The sequence below is a fragment of the Aristolochia californica genome, unplaced genomic scaffold (assembly GCF_029961685.1).
Source record: "Aristolochia californica isolate CCGP_79_NKW_82.1479 unplaced genomic scaffold, dmAriCali1.0.hap1 SCAF_1, whole genome shotgun sequence".
NCBI lineage: Eukaryota > Viridiplantae > Streptophyta > Magnoliopsida > Piperales > Aristolochiaceae > Aristolochia > Aristolochia californica.
The window spans coordinates 51,871,634-51,885,076 of record NW_027181770.1 but is presented as its reverse complement, the minus strand read 5'-3'; the positions used below and the strand labels follow the sequence as shown (position 1 = coordinate 51,885,076).

Sequence of the window (13,443 nt, the reverse complement as noted above, 5' to 3'; positions counted from 1 at the left end):
ATTTATCTTAAGAGGCCAATTTGGATGGAGACTCTTTTAGATGGGTTTGAATTGGAATAGAGTTCTAGTTACATGGCTTTTCTAATTATTTACATTAAATTTTACGTTCTTCACATACCCTATTTTGGATTGGATGACATATTTTTTAAAAAAAAAAAAATCTCTCCTTCACCTAATACAAAAAGTGAAATATTTTAATTTATGATTTAATCGATTATTGTAAATATAATATACAAAAGGGTACCCAAATTCAATCAGGGCCGGATGGGAGGCTAGAATTAGCCCTTAGTCTCTTGATATCTTGGAGATGAAAGCTTATTTTTGTCCTGATTTATGGAAGGTATCTTTTCCATTGTTTCTTTCTGAAACAATAGGAAAATCATTTTTTTTTCTTTTTAGAGATAAGAGTAATTAGAATAAAAATTATCCCTTAAAACTGTTATAAAATGCTAAGAAATTTTGATCAGATAGAAAAATATTTTCAGAAGTAAAAAATTTAATAAAAAAGAAACAAAAACAAAACCTTCCCAAGATGAATTAAAATGTTTCGTAAGTTGGTTGGTTCTAAAGTGAGGGTATAGAGGGAGGGATAAATTGTTTAGGCTGGAACTGCAGGACTTCCTTCATGACCCTAATTTAGGTTTTACTTCAAAATAGTTTGGCAACACATTTCAAACTCTATCAGTCTTCTTTTATTTCAAAATTTGGTTTACTTTTTTGTCAGTAGCTGTGTGCTGGAGAGTGGAACAGCAATGTTGGCTTTGTCCATGAACTCCAACTGGGTTAGGTAGAAAAAGTTGCTTACATTCAACATTTCCATTTCAATTTAACTACCCGGATCTGGGTCTCAATTTGATTCCTTTAGAAAATTTCCATGCTTTTAGAGTACATAAAAGGGTAATGTGCTCCAGTGGGAAGAAGAAAAAGTCTCAAACGCTGATAACATTCACTGCTAACTTCCCCTGAAGTTGCTCATGAGATTGGCTCTAAAATCACCTCAAAGGTGGTCTTGCATGCCGGCCACCAAAATGGAATTAGCTTTAGATATGTGCACTTGGTGCATTTAAAAAGACAGCCATGTAATAACTGTATAACATGTCATAAATTCAGGACGAATATGTTTTACATCTTTATTCACCAAATGCTTTCTGAGAACTGAAAAGAAGAATCTATCTAAAAGACACAACTAATACGTATAGATTAGGATGTGAAGTCTAGCAGCTAGGTGTCATCTTATGCATCCAAGATCTAAAATGCGACAGGTAGACTAGTTAAGAAAGCTAATGTGAATGGAGAAGTTGATTTACCGAAAAGAGAACACCAAGAAGGAAGCTTTTCCAGAACTCTTGCAGTTTTTGGAGTGACTCTGTTCACATCCGTCCTTAATTTCAATAGCAAATTGGGGTCAAGATATTGCTGTTTACCATTCTCATTTGATGAATTGGTAGACTTTTTGAACCAGAAGAGGGTCATTTTGAATCTCTTTGGTGCATCCTTGCCACCTGAAAATTGAATAATATGCCACCCCGATACATTGCTTTTTGTGCCAAATGGAACCATTTCCTCATTGTCTCCTGTATAAACAAAATAACATTCAGATGAAAACAACACAAACAAGTGAAGATCTAGTAATAGAGTGCGTGAGTCAATTTTCACCTTCTAACTTGAAGTCTTCAATTTCTTTGGTATTTACTGCAAGGGACCACCGACTTGAACTTTGAGTATTAAACGAAACTACTGTGGTCCTTGTATCTATGTTTGAATCACTCTCCACTACTAGTGTTGGAATTTCGGATTCGCTCCAGCCACCACCTACATCATCAAAAGTCTGGCAACCATATTTGACGGTAAATGTCACCATATCAATTGTCTGGTTATCACCACAGACAAACCCTTCATCTTTCATAATTTCAGCTTCTTTTGTTAGCTTTCCAGGTGTCATGGAAGACAAAGAAACATATGAAACTAGATTTTGTTTTTCACCATAACCTCCTGTTGTCTCCACAACATGCACAACCTAGGATACACAAAATCACATTCAAATAAGTTACTTTGCCCCATTGAAATACTTGAAATACTTGCTCAATCTAAAGCACAAAGCCAAACAAACAGTAAGAAAAGGAGTTCAAGTTGCGTCAGGTAAATCTCAAAATGGCTAGCCAAAGTGAAGAAATCTCCTCTATCAAGTAATAAGTACAAAATCTTTCCAATCTCATATCTATGTGGGTCTATTCTACGATTCCCCCTAACAAGTGGGACTTCTATGTCGTTCCAACATGTTTATAACTTTAGGGTAGAGGCCTACATGCAAGTACTTGCTCTGATATTGTGTTAAAATTGAGTTCAGTTCCAGTTCCATCCCACAATGACTAGCTGAAGTTAGGAGGCCTCTTTCCAAGTAATAAATACAGGATCTTTCCAATCTTAGATAACAAAGAGGAAGCACTAATTAAATTTTTCGTGCTTGAAGCTACTTACATTTACAGCTCTGGCAACATTGTCTCCAAAGGGGAAGAAGATGCCAAACCCAACTGCTGCTAATGTCAGGCCAAAGAACACAAAAATGGAAAGGAAAATTGACTTTTTATTACCTACAATAGATAAGACAAAACAGTCAACTCTGCACAGTAATAGGAAGTCCATTCCAAAGACGATCCAGAGAAAAGACATGGTCTTTAATTAATAGTAAAAAATTCAAATGGATCCACTCTTCCCAATGTCCATACAGTCATATAACAGTCACATAAAATGCTTGGCCCTCATATTCTGGATCTTGATTTTATTGCCAGGGTACAATCTGCACATAATCACTCACCTTCAAACTACTGATAACAATGCCTACCTTGTGTAACTCTTTTGCTCTTCCAGAAGAAAATTGTTCCTCTAGAAGACCATATATGAGGGCCAGAAGACCATGCATAAAGAACAATGTGATGTGAAGTTGTTAATGTAGTTTTAAGATAGAACAGCAACCTGAGACATGTGCATATGACAGAAGATACACCAATGTAAGACAAACAATAGTGGCAGTGCATCCGGCAACTACGACGTTCCCTAGCCACTCTGGAGTAGTACCAGGGCTCCTGTGGTCACAGTAACAAATTAGATATGTTCAAATTGTATAAATGCCAGAAGCACTATGGGAGCCAATACAAACATAGTCGCACACCTAAGGTAAATGTGTAAATAGATAACAAAAATTTTAAAGTCAGACACATCACCTTTCAAATCGAACAAACGTTCCAATGATTATCCCCATCAGCCGGATGAAAAATCCAGTAGAAACTAGGACTGGCACAGCCAGACCAAACACTAAAGTAACAATCTTAAGCTGCTTTGGTGATCTGGCAGGAGATAATGTTGCTTCCATTAATCCATCTGCGATTTACATAGTAATAGAACCACTGATGAGCAATCAAAATCCTCAATCAGAGTTGAGTAGAAACGTTGTGATGGTGATTATGAATGCCAACTTACAAGCAAAAGCAGGTGAAATCAGCCATAGAAGAGCTACATAAGTTGAACCAACCTTGTAAAAATTGCCAACAATCAGAATAATAAGCCACTGAAGAAAACCAGATTTAAAAATCCACCTTTCAGTTTCCCAACGAATTAAATCAGCTTGAATAGAAGGTGGCTGTCTGGGTGCACGTTTGGCAGCAATGCCTGATAAATACTTTAGAAGCATAAGGTACCCCAAGTGCTGACCAGAAAATGCCCCGAGGAGTGCAGGTGCACCAAATAAACCAACAACTAGCCATGGGTACGAGGCATATGGGGCTGGAGATGAAAAATGGGGTAAAACAAATGCAACTAAAACAGAAAAACTGAGTGAAAATATCCACATCAGCAGGAGACTAAACAGGGAAAGGCCTAAAGATATAGCAGCTGGGTAGCCACCCACGAGCAATGACATAGCCCAAATTAAAATTGCCTGCATTATGACTGAGTTCTGAAGCATGCGCGCAAGATGTTGCCGGTACACAACCATGTAACTGCCCTGTCAAAAATTTCATGATAAATCAGTAAAGGAAAAAGTACTTGGTTAGCAGATGGAAAAAATGAACAAGACATCATGGTTTAGAAGACTGGGCAAGTATCTTCATGCAAGCTCCCTAGAGAGGTCAAACCGACTTGAGGATAAATTTATGATTGTGGGGGATTAGGCCTTATCTTAACAGCCACATCCAGGTTTGTAAATGGGAAATCTTTTTTCATGCCTACCCTATGCAATTCGAGAAACTAGCACTAACAAAGAAATGGACAGTTAAGAGAACACAAGATAGTTCCATCTTGATGTTTTTAACTCAAATTACCAGAACATCAAAATAAACTGACTGATCCAGGTCTCCATCTTCTTTTGATTCTTTTGTCAGCCCAGTTAGGGGAATTGATGAGGTAGCAGCCTGACGCAGAAAGGCAAGCATATTTTCTCCAAGGTGCTGAAGTGAGCCTGGCTTCATTAATTGTAATTTGTCGTTCTGTAAAAACGAAGCAATTATTAGTGAATCAAATTAAATACCTATAACTGAAAAACCAAATCAAACAGAAGCGAAATTTAACATGAACTTTGTTGGGAAAGGATTAAGTACATCTCAGCACAGCTGATAATGTAGATTACTTGTTTGCCAGCTTACCCAAATCAAGCATGATTTTCCATTAAAACCAAAAAAATTGTCCACATACAAGTATTCTGACATATAGGCATAGGAATTCTACTTATCCAGATGAAAATTCACAATTCCAGATAGCCAATGACTACATTGATAATTAAGATATGTTTTCAAATGCAAATACAACCTTAGTGTGATAAACAGCAGTAGAATCCATATATGCAAAGTCCAGTCCTGAAATACCAGCGACTTCTTTGTACACTTGGAAATCTGTTGCAGATTTAATTGCTCCAGAAAGGAATAGATCCTGCAGTACTATGAAATTTAGTTGTTCCCATAAAAAATTTACAATTTGAATGCATATAACAAAATTAAAGTGAGTAGATGTTTCAAAGGCATAAAGCAAAAATTAATATGTGGAGTCTTAGAGGAATCTCACAGGAAGAGATCTCACAGGAAAGTCTCAGTTAAAGATGTTTTAGTTATGTTAGTCATTCTATTTATGTTCAGTAGTTCAATTGCTCTAGGACTTATCTTTTAGTGTTTCACTTAGGGTGTAATTGGGACAAGGGTAATTTAATTGTAATTGGATTCTACTTGTTTCCTCTATTATAAATAAAGGTTAATTATACTCACATAACAAGAAGTCAGTGAAGTATTTATCTTTTTTAGAAATTCAACATGGTACCAGAGTGAGTTTTTGAGTTGACTCAGTCAACCCACAATCATGTGATCCTTTTCAAATTTATCATCTCTAAGTGGTTTAGGTTCGTATTTTTTCTTTTTCTTTCTTTTATGTCCCAATACCAGTTGCTTCCTTAGCATTCACACCTCTATACTGAACTTTTCTGTTGGAAGATATTATGTAATTAGGGTGACACTGATGTAATTAGTTTATGTTTCTTGTCCCTTCTTCACTCTTACTAGGGTGAATGGCATAATTATAATATCGTACTTTTATTCATTTATAAATAGACCTTAAGGGGGAGGGTTTGGAAAAAAGTTCTTAACCTCATTATTCTTCCTGTTTTCTCCCCAATGTGTCTTCTCACCTTTTCTCCATTATATAATCCATAGAGTCCTAAAAATCAACATAGTATTAGAGCATTGATTTTCAGGACTCACAACTATGGTTTTCAAGATTCCAGAAACCCATTATTATTTGTCTGTTACCATCATGACCTTGATCCAACTATGCTAGGACCATAACATTAATATAACTCAGCTATTTCAAATATATATATATATATATATATATTGCTCAGACTCTGCTGAATCATTAATAATAAATGTCATTGTTACAGCAAGAAGAATTTTTTTTTTTTTCTTTACATCCATTGCAAGAAGAAACCTAGCACTGAGAAAATAGTGAGAAAAGAAAAAAAAAAACCTGTGAAATGATTGTCCCTGATGGATACTTGGCCACCTTGGCAAAATTTTCTAGAGCCCAAGGATCTGGACCAGCCTGTCATCATGCAATAAGAAACTGTAAAACTTACAGGTAATAATCAAGATAAATCATTAAGATTCGCTGCTTAAGAAAGTTTATATAAAAGTCACATCCAAAGGGTTAGATAGTTCGGGGATGTATTACAATTTTAGGTGTGCAGTGGACAGTGCAAGCACAGGTGATCAGTGTATAATGGTAACAGTTAATTTTTATCACTACATATTTTATAATTCAAACTTCTACTGAAAAAAAGAAAAAGAAAGAAAGAGGGTAGACCTGAAAAATGCTGGACTTTCCTCCAATACCCATTGCTTCTAAATCAACCGCAACGCGAATTGTACTTCGCCAGGGATGCTGCATACATAATGGAACAGTTGTCTTACATTTACAAGTAACATTTGATTGTGCAAGCTGGTTATCAGAGCTGAAAGATCAATAAATTTGAAAAATACCAAGATGAATGGATATAACAACTCAAATTCCTGATGCCAAGATAATTAACACCTAATAATTGCAAATGAATGCTCCAAACCTGCGTGATAAAGCTATGAGCACCATTTAGACCTTCTTCTTCACCAGTGTTGAAAAGAAAAACAACAGAATTCCTAAATCCAAAGGCCCAATGAGAAACTCCTCGAGCCAGCTCTAGCATAACAGCAACACATGAACTGCAGTCACCAGCCCCTTCCCTGGAAATCATAAAAAAGATTACTAGAAACTCAGAATTGCTATTGACAACTTACATTAGGGACAAACTCGTAATTTGCTCAGAATAGAATGTTCTCTAATCTGAAAGTTGTTTGCCCGGCCTGCCAAAAATTTTAAATGCCCCTGAAGAGAATCTTGAGGAACAGAAAATTTAAATTGCTAGAAAGAGCTAGTAAACATACATAAAAAATTTAAGCTGTGTACTAGAAGCTACTTCTTTTCTTCGTTCTTTTGTCTTTTCTTTATTCTCTAAAATGCTCTAGTACCAAGCATATGACACCTACACCAGAAGAATCTTTTGGTCCATAGGATACAGTACCAGAGGAGCTTACGCAGAGAAAACAGTGTCAATATGAGAAGAAACTAGGATAGCATTTTCTTCTGCTTCAGAGAGATATTTTGGAGAAATTCTCATGACTACATGTTTCAGATCCGAATAGACAAGTGTTTTCCCTTTAAAGAGTCCACCAACAAGAGTGTTTGCACCATTCTTTGAGTGGAAGAAATCCACTTCAACATTGACATCCCAATGAGCCGTTCTCTTTATATCCTCCGCCGCAGCTAGCACATGCTGTACGGAAAAGAAGCCAAGATCAAGAGCACAACCAATTTGTTAAACAACAGAAATGCTTTGGTAAGCAAAAATGGAAGTAGCAAAGATGTTTCGGAAGACAGTTCCAAAATCAGTGTTTATTCATTAGGTTGCGCTGCGTCCATTTCTCGATATCCAGAATAAGCAGCAGTCAACAAAAATATGAGAACCTCACATAGCAATGAAAACGATAGTAATGATAATCGGAGTGTGAGAAAAAGTAGTCGAGACTGTCTTATATTTCAAGAGATAAAGTACAAGCGCAGAAACGGCAGTAATACTCAACTTTCAGAAGAAAACGAACTTATCTGCGTATATGCGAATGCTATAATAACTTCTTCTTTTTTACCTTAAAAAAGTTCACATACAAATCTAGAATACGATACTTTAGAGAAACAATCACACAAAACGCCAACCTGCAATGCGAGATCGAGAGCGTCGGAACCAACAGGATGAGGACCCAATTTCGTCAAGGACTTAACATGTTCCAAGGCAGACGCCTCCGAGAAACCCCTTTTACCGACATGCTCAGCTTTTAGAGGCATTGGGAGCCTCTCGAACTGAAAGTGATAGACTGCCCACGAAGAATTGACAAGGACTACAAGTAAGGCCAGCCATAGAAAAGCTGACCTCTTTGGCTTCCGGTCATGATCGTCAGTCGATGAATTCTCCACTCCCCGCTCCATTAAGACTCAAACTTCCTGGTCAAAACCGAAACAACTATCAATCTCTATCTATGGTGTCCGCTGTCTCATTTCGAGATGAGTGAAGCCGAGAGGAAATAGAGAAGAGAAGAAACAGCGAAAGTAAGATTTTACTAAAGCTAAGAAAACAAATTAGAACTGACAGTATCGAGCAAAAGATCAGAAGCACGATCAGGAATGCTTTGCCGCGGGGGTTGGACAAAATTTCAGAGGAGAGAGAAAGCAATAAACAACAGAGAGTAAAAGACCCCGCCAGCCTTGGTAGGCCGTCTAATAAATCTGTGCGTATCGGGCTGCCTAATATCCGATACGTATCGGTCTCGGTATATTGGTTACGTCTAAGTTATCGTTTAATGTGTTCTCCGAAACGGTTCGAGTAGAGAGGAAAAATTAACTCGTGTAGGGGTACTAGTGCCAATAGAAAAATGGGAAAGGGCGCATACCTAAAATCATGGGCTAGACATCTATGTCTCTTGGCAGCTCCTTACTTATGGGAATTGGGATAAAAGGTTCCACTATTAACCGATATTTTGTTGATAACAAGCTAAGTTATATAACTAAAATTTATAAGTGAAATTTATGCAAAATAACATTGACACAAAAGTCATTTTCGAAAGTGGGCTAGACCCCTTACAAGTGGAATCAATTCCATGTGTTGTACACAACCACCATTGGAGTTGAATCCAACTAATAGTAGGTTTTGAATTAAAAATGGAGTCGATCCCACCCTGATAGAGCCGACCCCTTCCAACAAGCAAAAAATGGAACATGGTGTAGACATCTACTTACAGTAAGAATTGATTTGTTAACCGACATCGACCCATGTGCTACATATACTTGTGAGTCGAACCCATAAAGGAGTCGACCCCGTCTTAAAGGAAAATGAAGAGTTGGACTCAACCTCGTCATAAAGAAAAAGGGAAGAGGTGGAGTTGACCCTTGCCAAATGGAATCAGCCCCTATAAAAAACTAAAGATGGATTCAAGTGCACAAAAGAAGGATTCGATCGCAAATTTGACCATTGGTATCAAAGGGTTCGACCCCTACATTGGAGTTGACCCCATAGTGTAGAATTTCAGATTCTCATAATAACAAAGGTTGATTCAAAAGGTTTCACTGGAGTAGGTGAATTAAGATATTACAATTTAAATTTTGGTACTCAAATGAAAATTAAGGCAAAAATAAAATGAACATACACATACAACAAGATTTGAATACAAACAATTTTTGTTGTTTGTGTTCTCCCATTGGTATTACCGTCCAAAAACTTTTGCTTAAAAAATTCTACTAATAAGCTTTATTAGTTAGAAAATTACACAAAAGATATTTTGGCTCTCTTTTAGGCTACATATAATGCTTAGTACATGATTTTTACAAATCTCCCTTGAGATTGTATGCCTAGATTATAGCTCTAGCAAACCTTTCTATCTAGATTTCCAATTCTAGATGAACCTATAAAATAAAGAACAAAAATACACAAATGAAAGGAACACTTTTTGCATAAGGGAGAATCAATCTTCTCCTACCGAGATTTAATTCTTCAAACTTTGAGCACAACAAAGAGTGAATAGGAGCTTGAATTAACTAGGATGCACAAAGTTTTTGAGAGGAATGCAAAAGATTTACCATAAATAGAATTTCTCTCTCAAAAATGGATTTGGAAATTGATTTCAAGTGGATTGAATGTTGTGAAAGTTGTAAGTTAAATACTCAATCAAATGTCTAAAGCACATTTGGTGGGGTATTTATAAGAATTTGTGCCAAACTAGTCATTTTGTAGCCATTTACAAAAAGCTAACACACACAATGATCGATTAATGAAAAGGTATGATCAACCAATCAAGTGTAGTGACTATATTTTTTTTGTCCTTGGGCTTGTTGATCAATCAATGCAATTTTGAAGCCTTTAGAAAAATAAGTCGATCGATGAATCCTTGTCGATTACTTGATTATGCAGTGAAGCTCTGGTTGTGAAAAACTAAGTATGATCGATCAATATAAGAGGTTTTATCGATCATGTTTTATGTCTCTTAAAGGCATAATTTTATCTAATCGATCAATACAATAGGTATGATCGATCATGCCTTATATTTTTCAATGGCGGGACTAAGTATAATGGATCAATCCGATGGGGATGATCAATCATGCTTTATGGTTCATTCTAACACAACTTTGGATGATGATCAATCAATCCAACTAGATTGATCAATCATGCTCTAAATTATTTTCCAGTTTGTGCTCTCAATGATCAATCATTACCAATAGTATGATCAATCATGTCAATCACCTATTTTCTGAACTAGGCTTCTAAGCATGATAAAATTGATCCTAAGGGTTTTTAACAAGTTGAAAACATTAATATGCATCGGAAAAACATATTTTGAAAAATATTAGCCCTAAAGCTCTGACAACTCTTGTTTTACCTTGGATTGAAATCATGTTGATTGTTCTCTTACAAGGCTAAAGTTCTTGAGTTTTATCTACTTGATTTGATTCTAGTCTTCAAGTCTTCATTCTTCATGTAGGTACTTCTTCAAGTGACTTGACACATCTTTGATTTTGAGGTCTTGATATGCATTTGTCAGTTCATTTGCAAAGACCTTGTTGTGTTTCTTGAAGGAAAAGCATCTAAAATGCTAAATTTGTAATTATAAACACTATTAAGTTTCTTATCATTAAAATATAGATGGGAGTCAACCCTAGGTCAACACCAACATGAGTGATAACAAAAATAGGATTATTGATTATTTTTTGAATATTTTTCACTTATTTTTACAACATGCCGAAGTCAACCTTATCCACTCATAACAGCTAGTTCTTTTAACATTGGGAAGCATGTGATATTTATTTAACTCGAACCAAAGTTTAATGTATGCTTCCCCCCACATGAATTTAAAAGTTCCCAAGTGATTTCTCAAAGTCTTAGTGCCATTAAGAGCCAAGAAGAAGTACTTTTGACTGAGTTTGCTATTGAAAACTAAGTATTTATGAGCATTGATTTTAAGATCTAATTTAGATACTTTCTTTCTAAATTTTGAAAGGTGATTTCTTCGTGATTAAATAATTTTAACCTTGATTTTTATATCATTTGATAAAAATTTTGAATAATCTTCCATATTACTAGCATTTTTTTATAGTTATCAAGTGTCTTGATTTTGAAATCCATTCTATTAATGTTGTTGAATTGTTGGTCAATTCACCCTAGGCTTGGTGTAACCAATCTTTCATTTTTTATTGTCATATTTGCTTTAAAAAGAGATTCGTATGTGCTTTGAATAGAAAAACAAGTCTGATTTGCATCTAAACCAATCAAAAATTGTAGAACCTTATTAGAAGTAACATTCCATGAATTAGGTCTAGGTGCATGTACCTAGAAGTTGTTGACCATAAGTCCCAAGATGTTTGAGTTGGTATTGTAAATGAGTCTCTTGAGACTCTAAGATGTAGATGTTGTGTGGTTGATGATAATGAAAAAGGTAACTACAAGTGGATTAGAAATCTGAATATTAATTATAAACCACTATAAAAAAAAACCCTCTCCAATCTAGGTTTATCCTTATAAGTGGTATCAGAACGAGTATACTTTTAAGGACTGATTAAACCTTATGTTGAGTGTTAAATATCCAAAAATGGTTAGTAAGTAACTCTTCTAAATTCTTTGTTACGATATGTAAGTAACAAAACTTTGCTTATTTGATGGAACTAACTATTCATATTGGAAATATGGAAAGAAACACTTTCTTCCAGGATATGAGTTTGATTTTTGAGAAATAACAACTCAAGGACCTTATATCCCCATGGAATGGGAAGGTGACAAAGAGATAGAAAAACTACAAAGGAAATATGCTACTAATGAGAAAAAAAAAAAGTGTCCATGAATCACAAAGCATTAAACTTTCTTTTGTATTCCTTAAGTGTTACGGAGCAGTCTAGAGTCATTCGTGAAATTTGTGCCATTGAAGTTTAGGATAAGCTCGAGGTAAGTAATAACCCATGAGGGGTACCACACAAGTAAAAAAGGTAGAGGTAAATATCCTAACAGATGAATATGAGAACTTTAGAAACTACTTAAATCTATTGAGAGTATGAGTGAAAGATTCAATGGAATTCTCAAGAATTTAGCACTTCTAGATACAGTTTTCACTCACAAACAAAACGTAGAGAAAACTCTAAGAAGCTTACCCAAAGAATGGATACCAAAAATTATAGTTGTAAATGACACTAAAGCAAAAAAATTAATCATTAAAAACGTAAGTGTGCCCTAAGATTTGTGTTAACCATTAGTGAGTGTTGGTCTCAAAACCTTAATGGGGAGAAAAAGTTAATTGTAATGTCTATATGATTTTTATAATGTCAAAAGGGGCAAATAAATTTAAGAAAGCTTACAAAAAACTCAATTGTCAAAGAATCATACATTGAACTTGGGGAGAGCAATGCTAGTCAATAAAAGATATAATACTATTTGGAGCTCTGAATTTGTACAAGAAATTCAGAATTTGTTGAACTCAATGGTTTAATTTTTTAACATTCACAATTTGTTTATTTAAATTATTTTCGCCCCAAACAATGGACTTCGATTTCTAAGGCTTCCATGCAAAGATCCCTACACTTTGAAATTGTTTTTTGGAGTTAAAAAATTAAAGATTTGATAAATCACTCTCCTAGTAGCTAAGTATTTCCAAATTTTTATTTTCAAATATTTATTTACTTTGAACAATCCTTCCTAGTATCCTTTCACCATTACTTTGAAGTCATATCATTTATGATAGAAAGAGAATTTAGAGTGGCATTTGCATAGATTGACCACTTGGGCAAAGTTTAAAAAACCCAAGTACTAACATAATCTTACTTTAAAATTTATTGGTTGTACTTGGTGAAGTAAATCTAAACTAGGGACCTTTGCTTTTAAATCATCTCATAGTTCAAATAAATCCATAAGAGCTTGAATTTTAAATCAAAATTGTTTTGAGTTGCTCTTTTGAGCGTGTCCCCATTGCGAAACCAATCCAAATTTTATTATATTTAAAATTTGAAAATAAAGACATTAAAAAACTTATTACGGTGATATTATATCATGTGGGCACATAGGATTGGGTACATCTTTTTATTTATGCTTGTATTGTAAAATGAGCCTATTAACAGTCTTTGTTTGTGTTGAATTATAAACAAGGAACTATTGCAAGTATTGTAGGCAAAACCATTCATCATCTTAGATTATTGAGAAAAACCTTGGTGGCGAAGGAGTAGTAGCTAATAAGCCCTCTTGGGTCTACAGTTAGTTGCTTAGTTGGCTACTGAAATCCCTTTAAGAGGGATCAAGCTAGATAGTTTGATTAGTTGTTGAAAATCCTTTTGTGGGCCTATACTTGAAGTTTA

At 35.1% G+C, this 13,443-nt stretch overlaps 1 protein-coding gene across 3 annotated transcripts; it reads right to left on the bottom strand.

Annotated features, from left to right (window-relative positions):
• Positions 1-1,027: 1,027 nt before the first annotated feature.
• On the bottom strand, positions 1,028-8,290 carry LOC137950351 (uncharacterized). 3 transcript variants are annotated; one of them, XM_068796763.1, is made up of 14 exons: positions 8,211-8,290; positions 7,780-8,064; positions 7,104-7,342; positions 6,596-6,752; positions 6,340-6,417; positions 6,004-6,078; positions 4,801-4,920; positions 4,317-4,481; positions 3,478-4,000; positions 3,222-3,378; positions 2,974-3,083; positions 2,479-2,591; positions 1,657-2,017; positions 1,028-1,574 (listed from the first exon to the last, which is right to left on the bottom strand). In XM_068796763.1, exons 2-14 carry the CDS (start codon positions 8,047-8,049, stop codon positions 1,249-1,251), a joined length of 2,694 nt encoding a protein of 897 aa, XP_068652864.1. In that variant the 5' UTR covers positions 8,050-8,064; positions 8,211-8,290; the 3' UTR covers positions 1,028-1,248. The 3 variants fall into 3 exon arrangements, with proteins under 3 accessions (XP_068652864.1, XP_068652873.1, XP_068652880.1); XM_068796772.1 differs by having other exon boundaries at positions 7,780-8,060; positions 8,211-8,270; XM_068796779.1 differs by lacking the exon at positions 7,104-7,342 and having other exon boundaries at positions 7,994-8,064.
• Between the last annotated feature and the right edge of the window lie 5,153 nt (positions 8,291-13,443).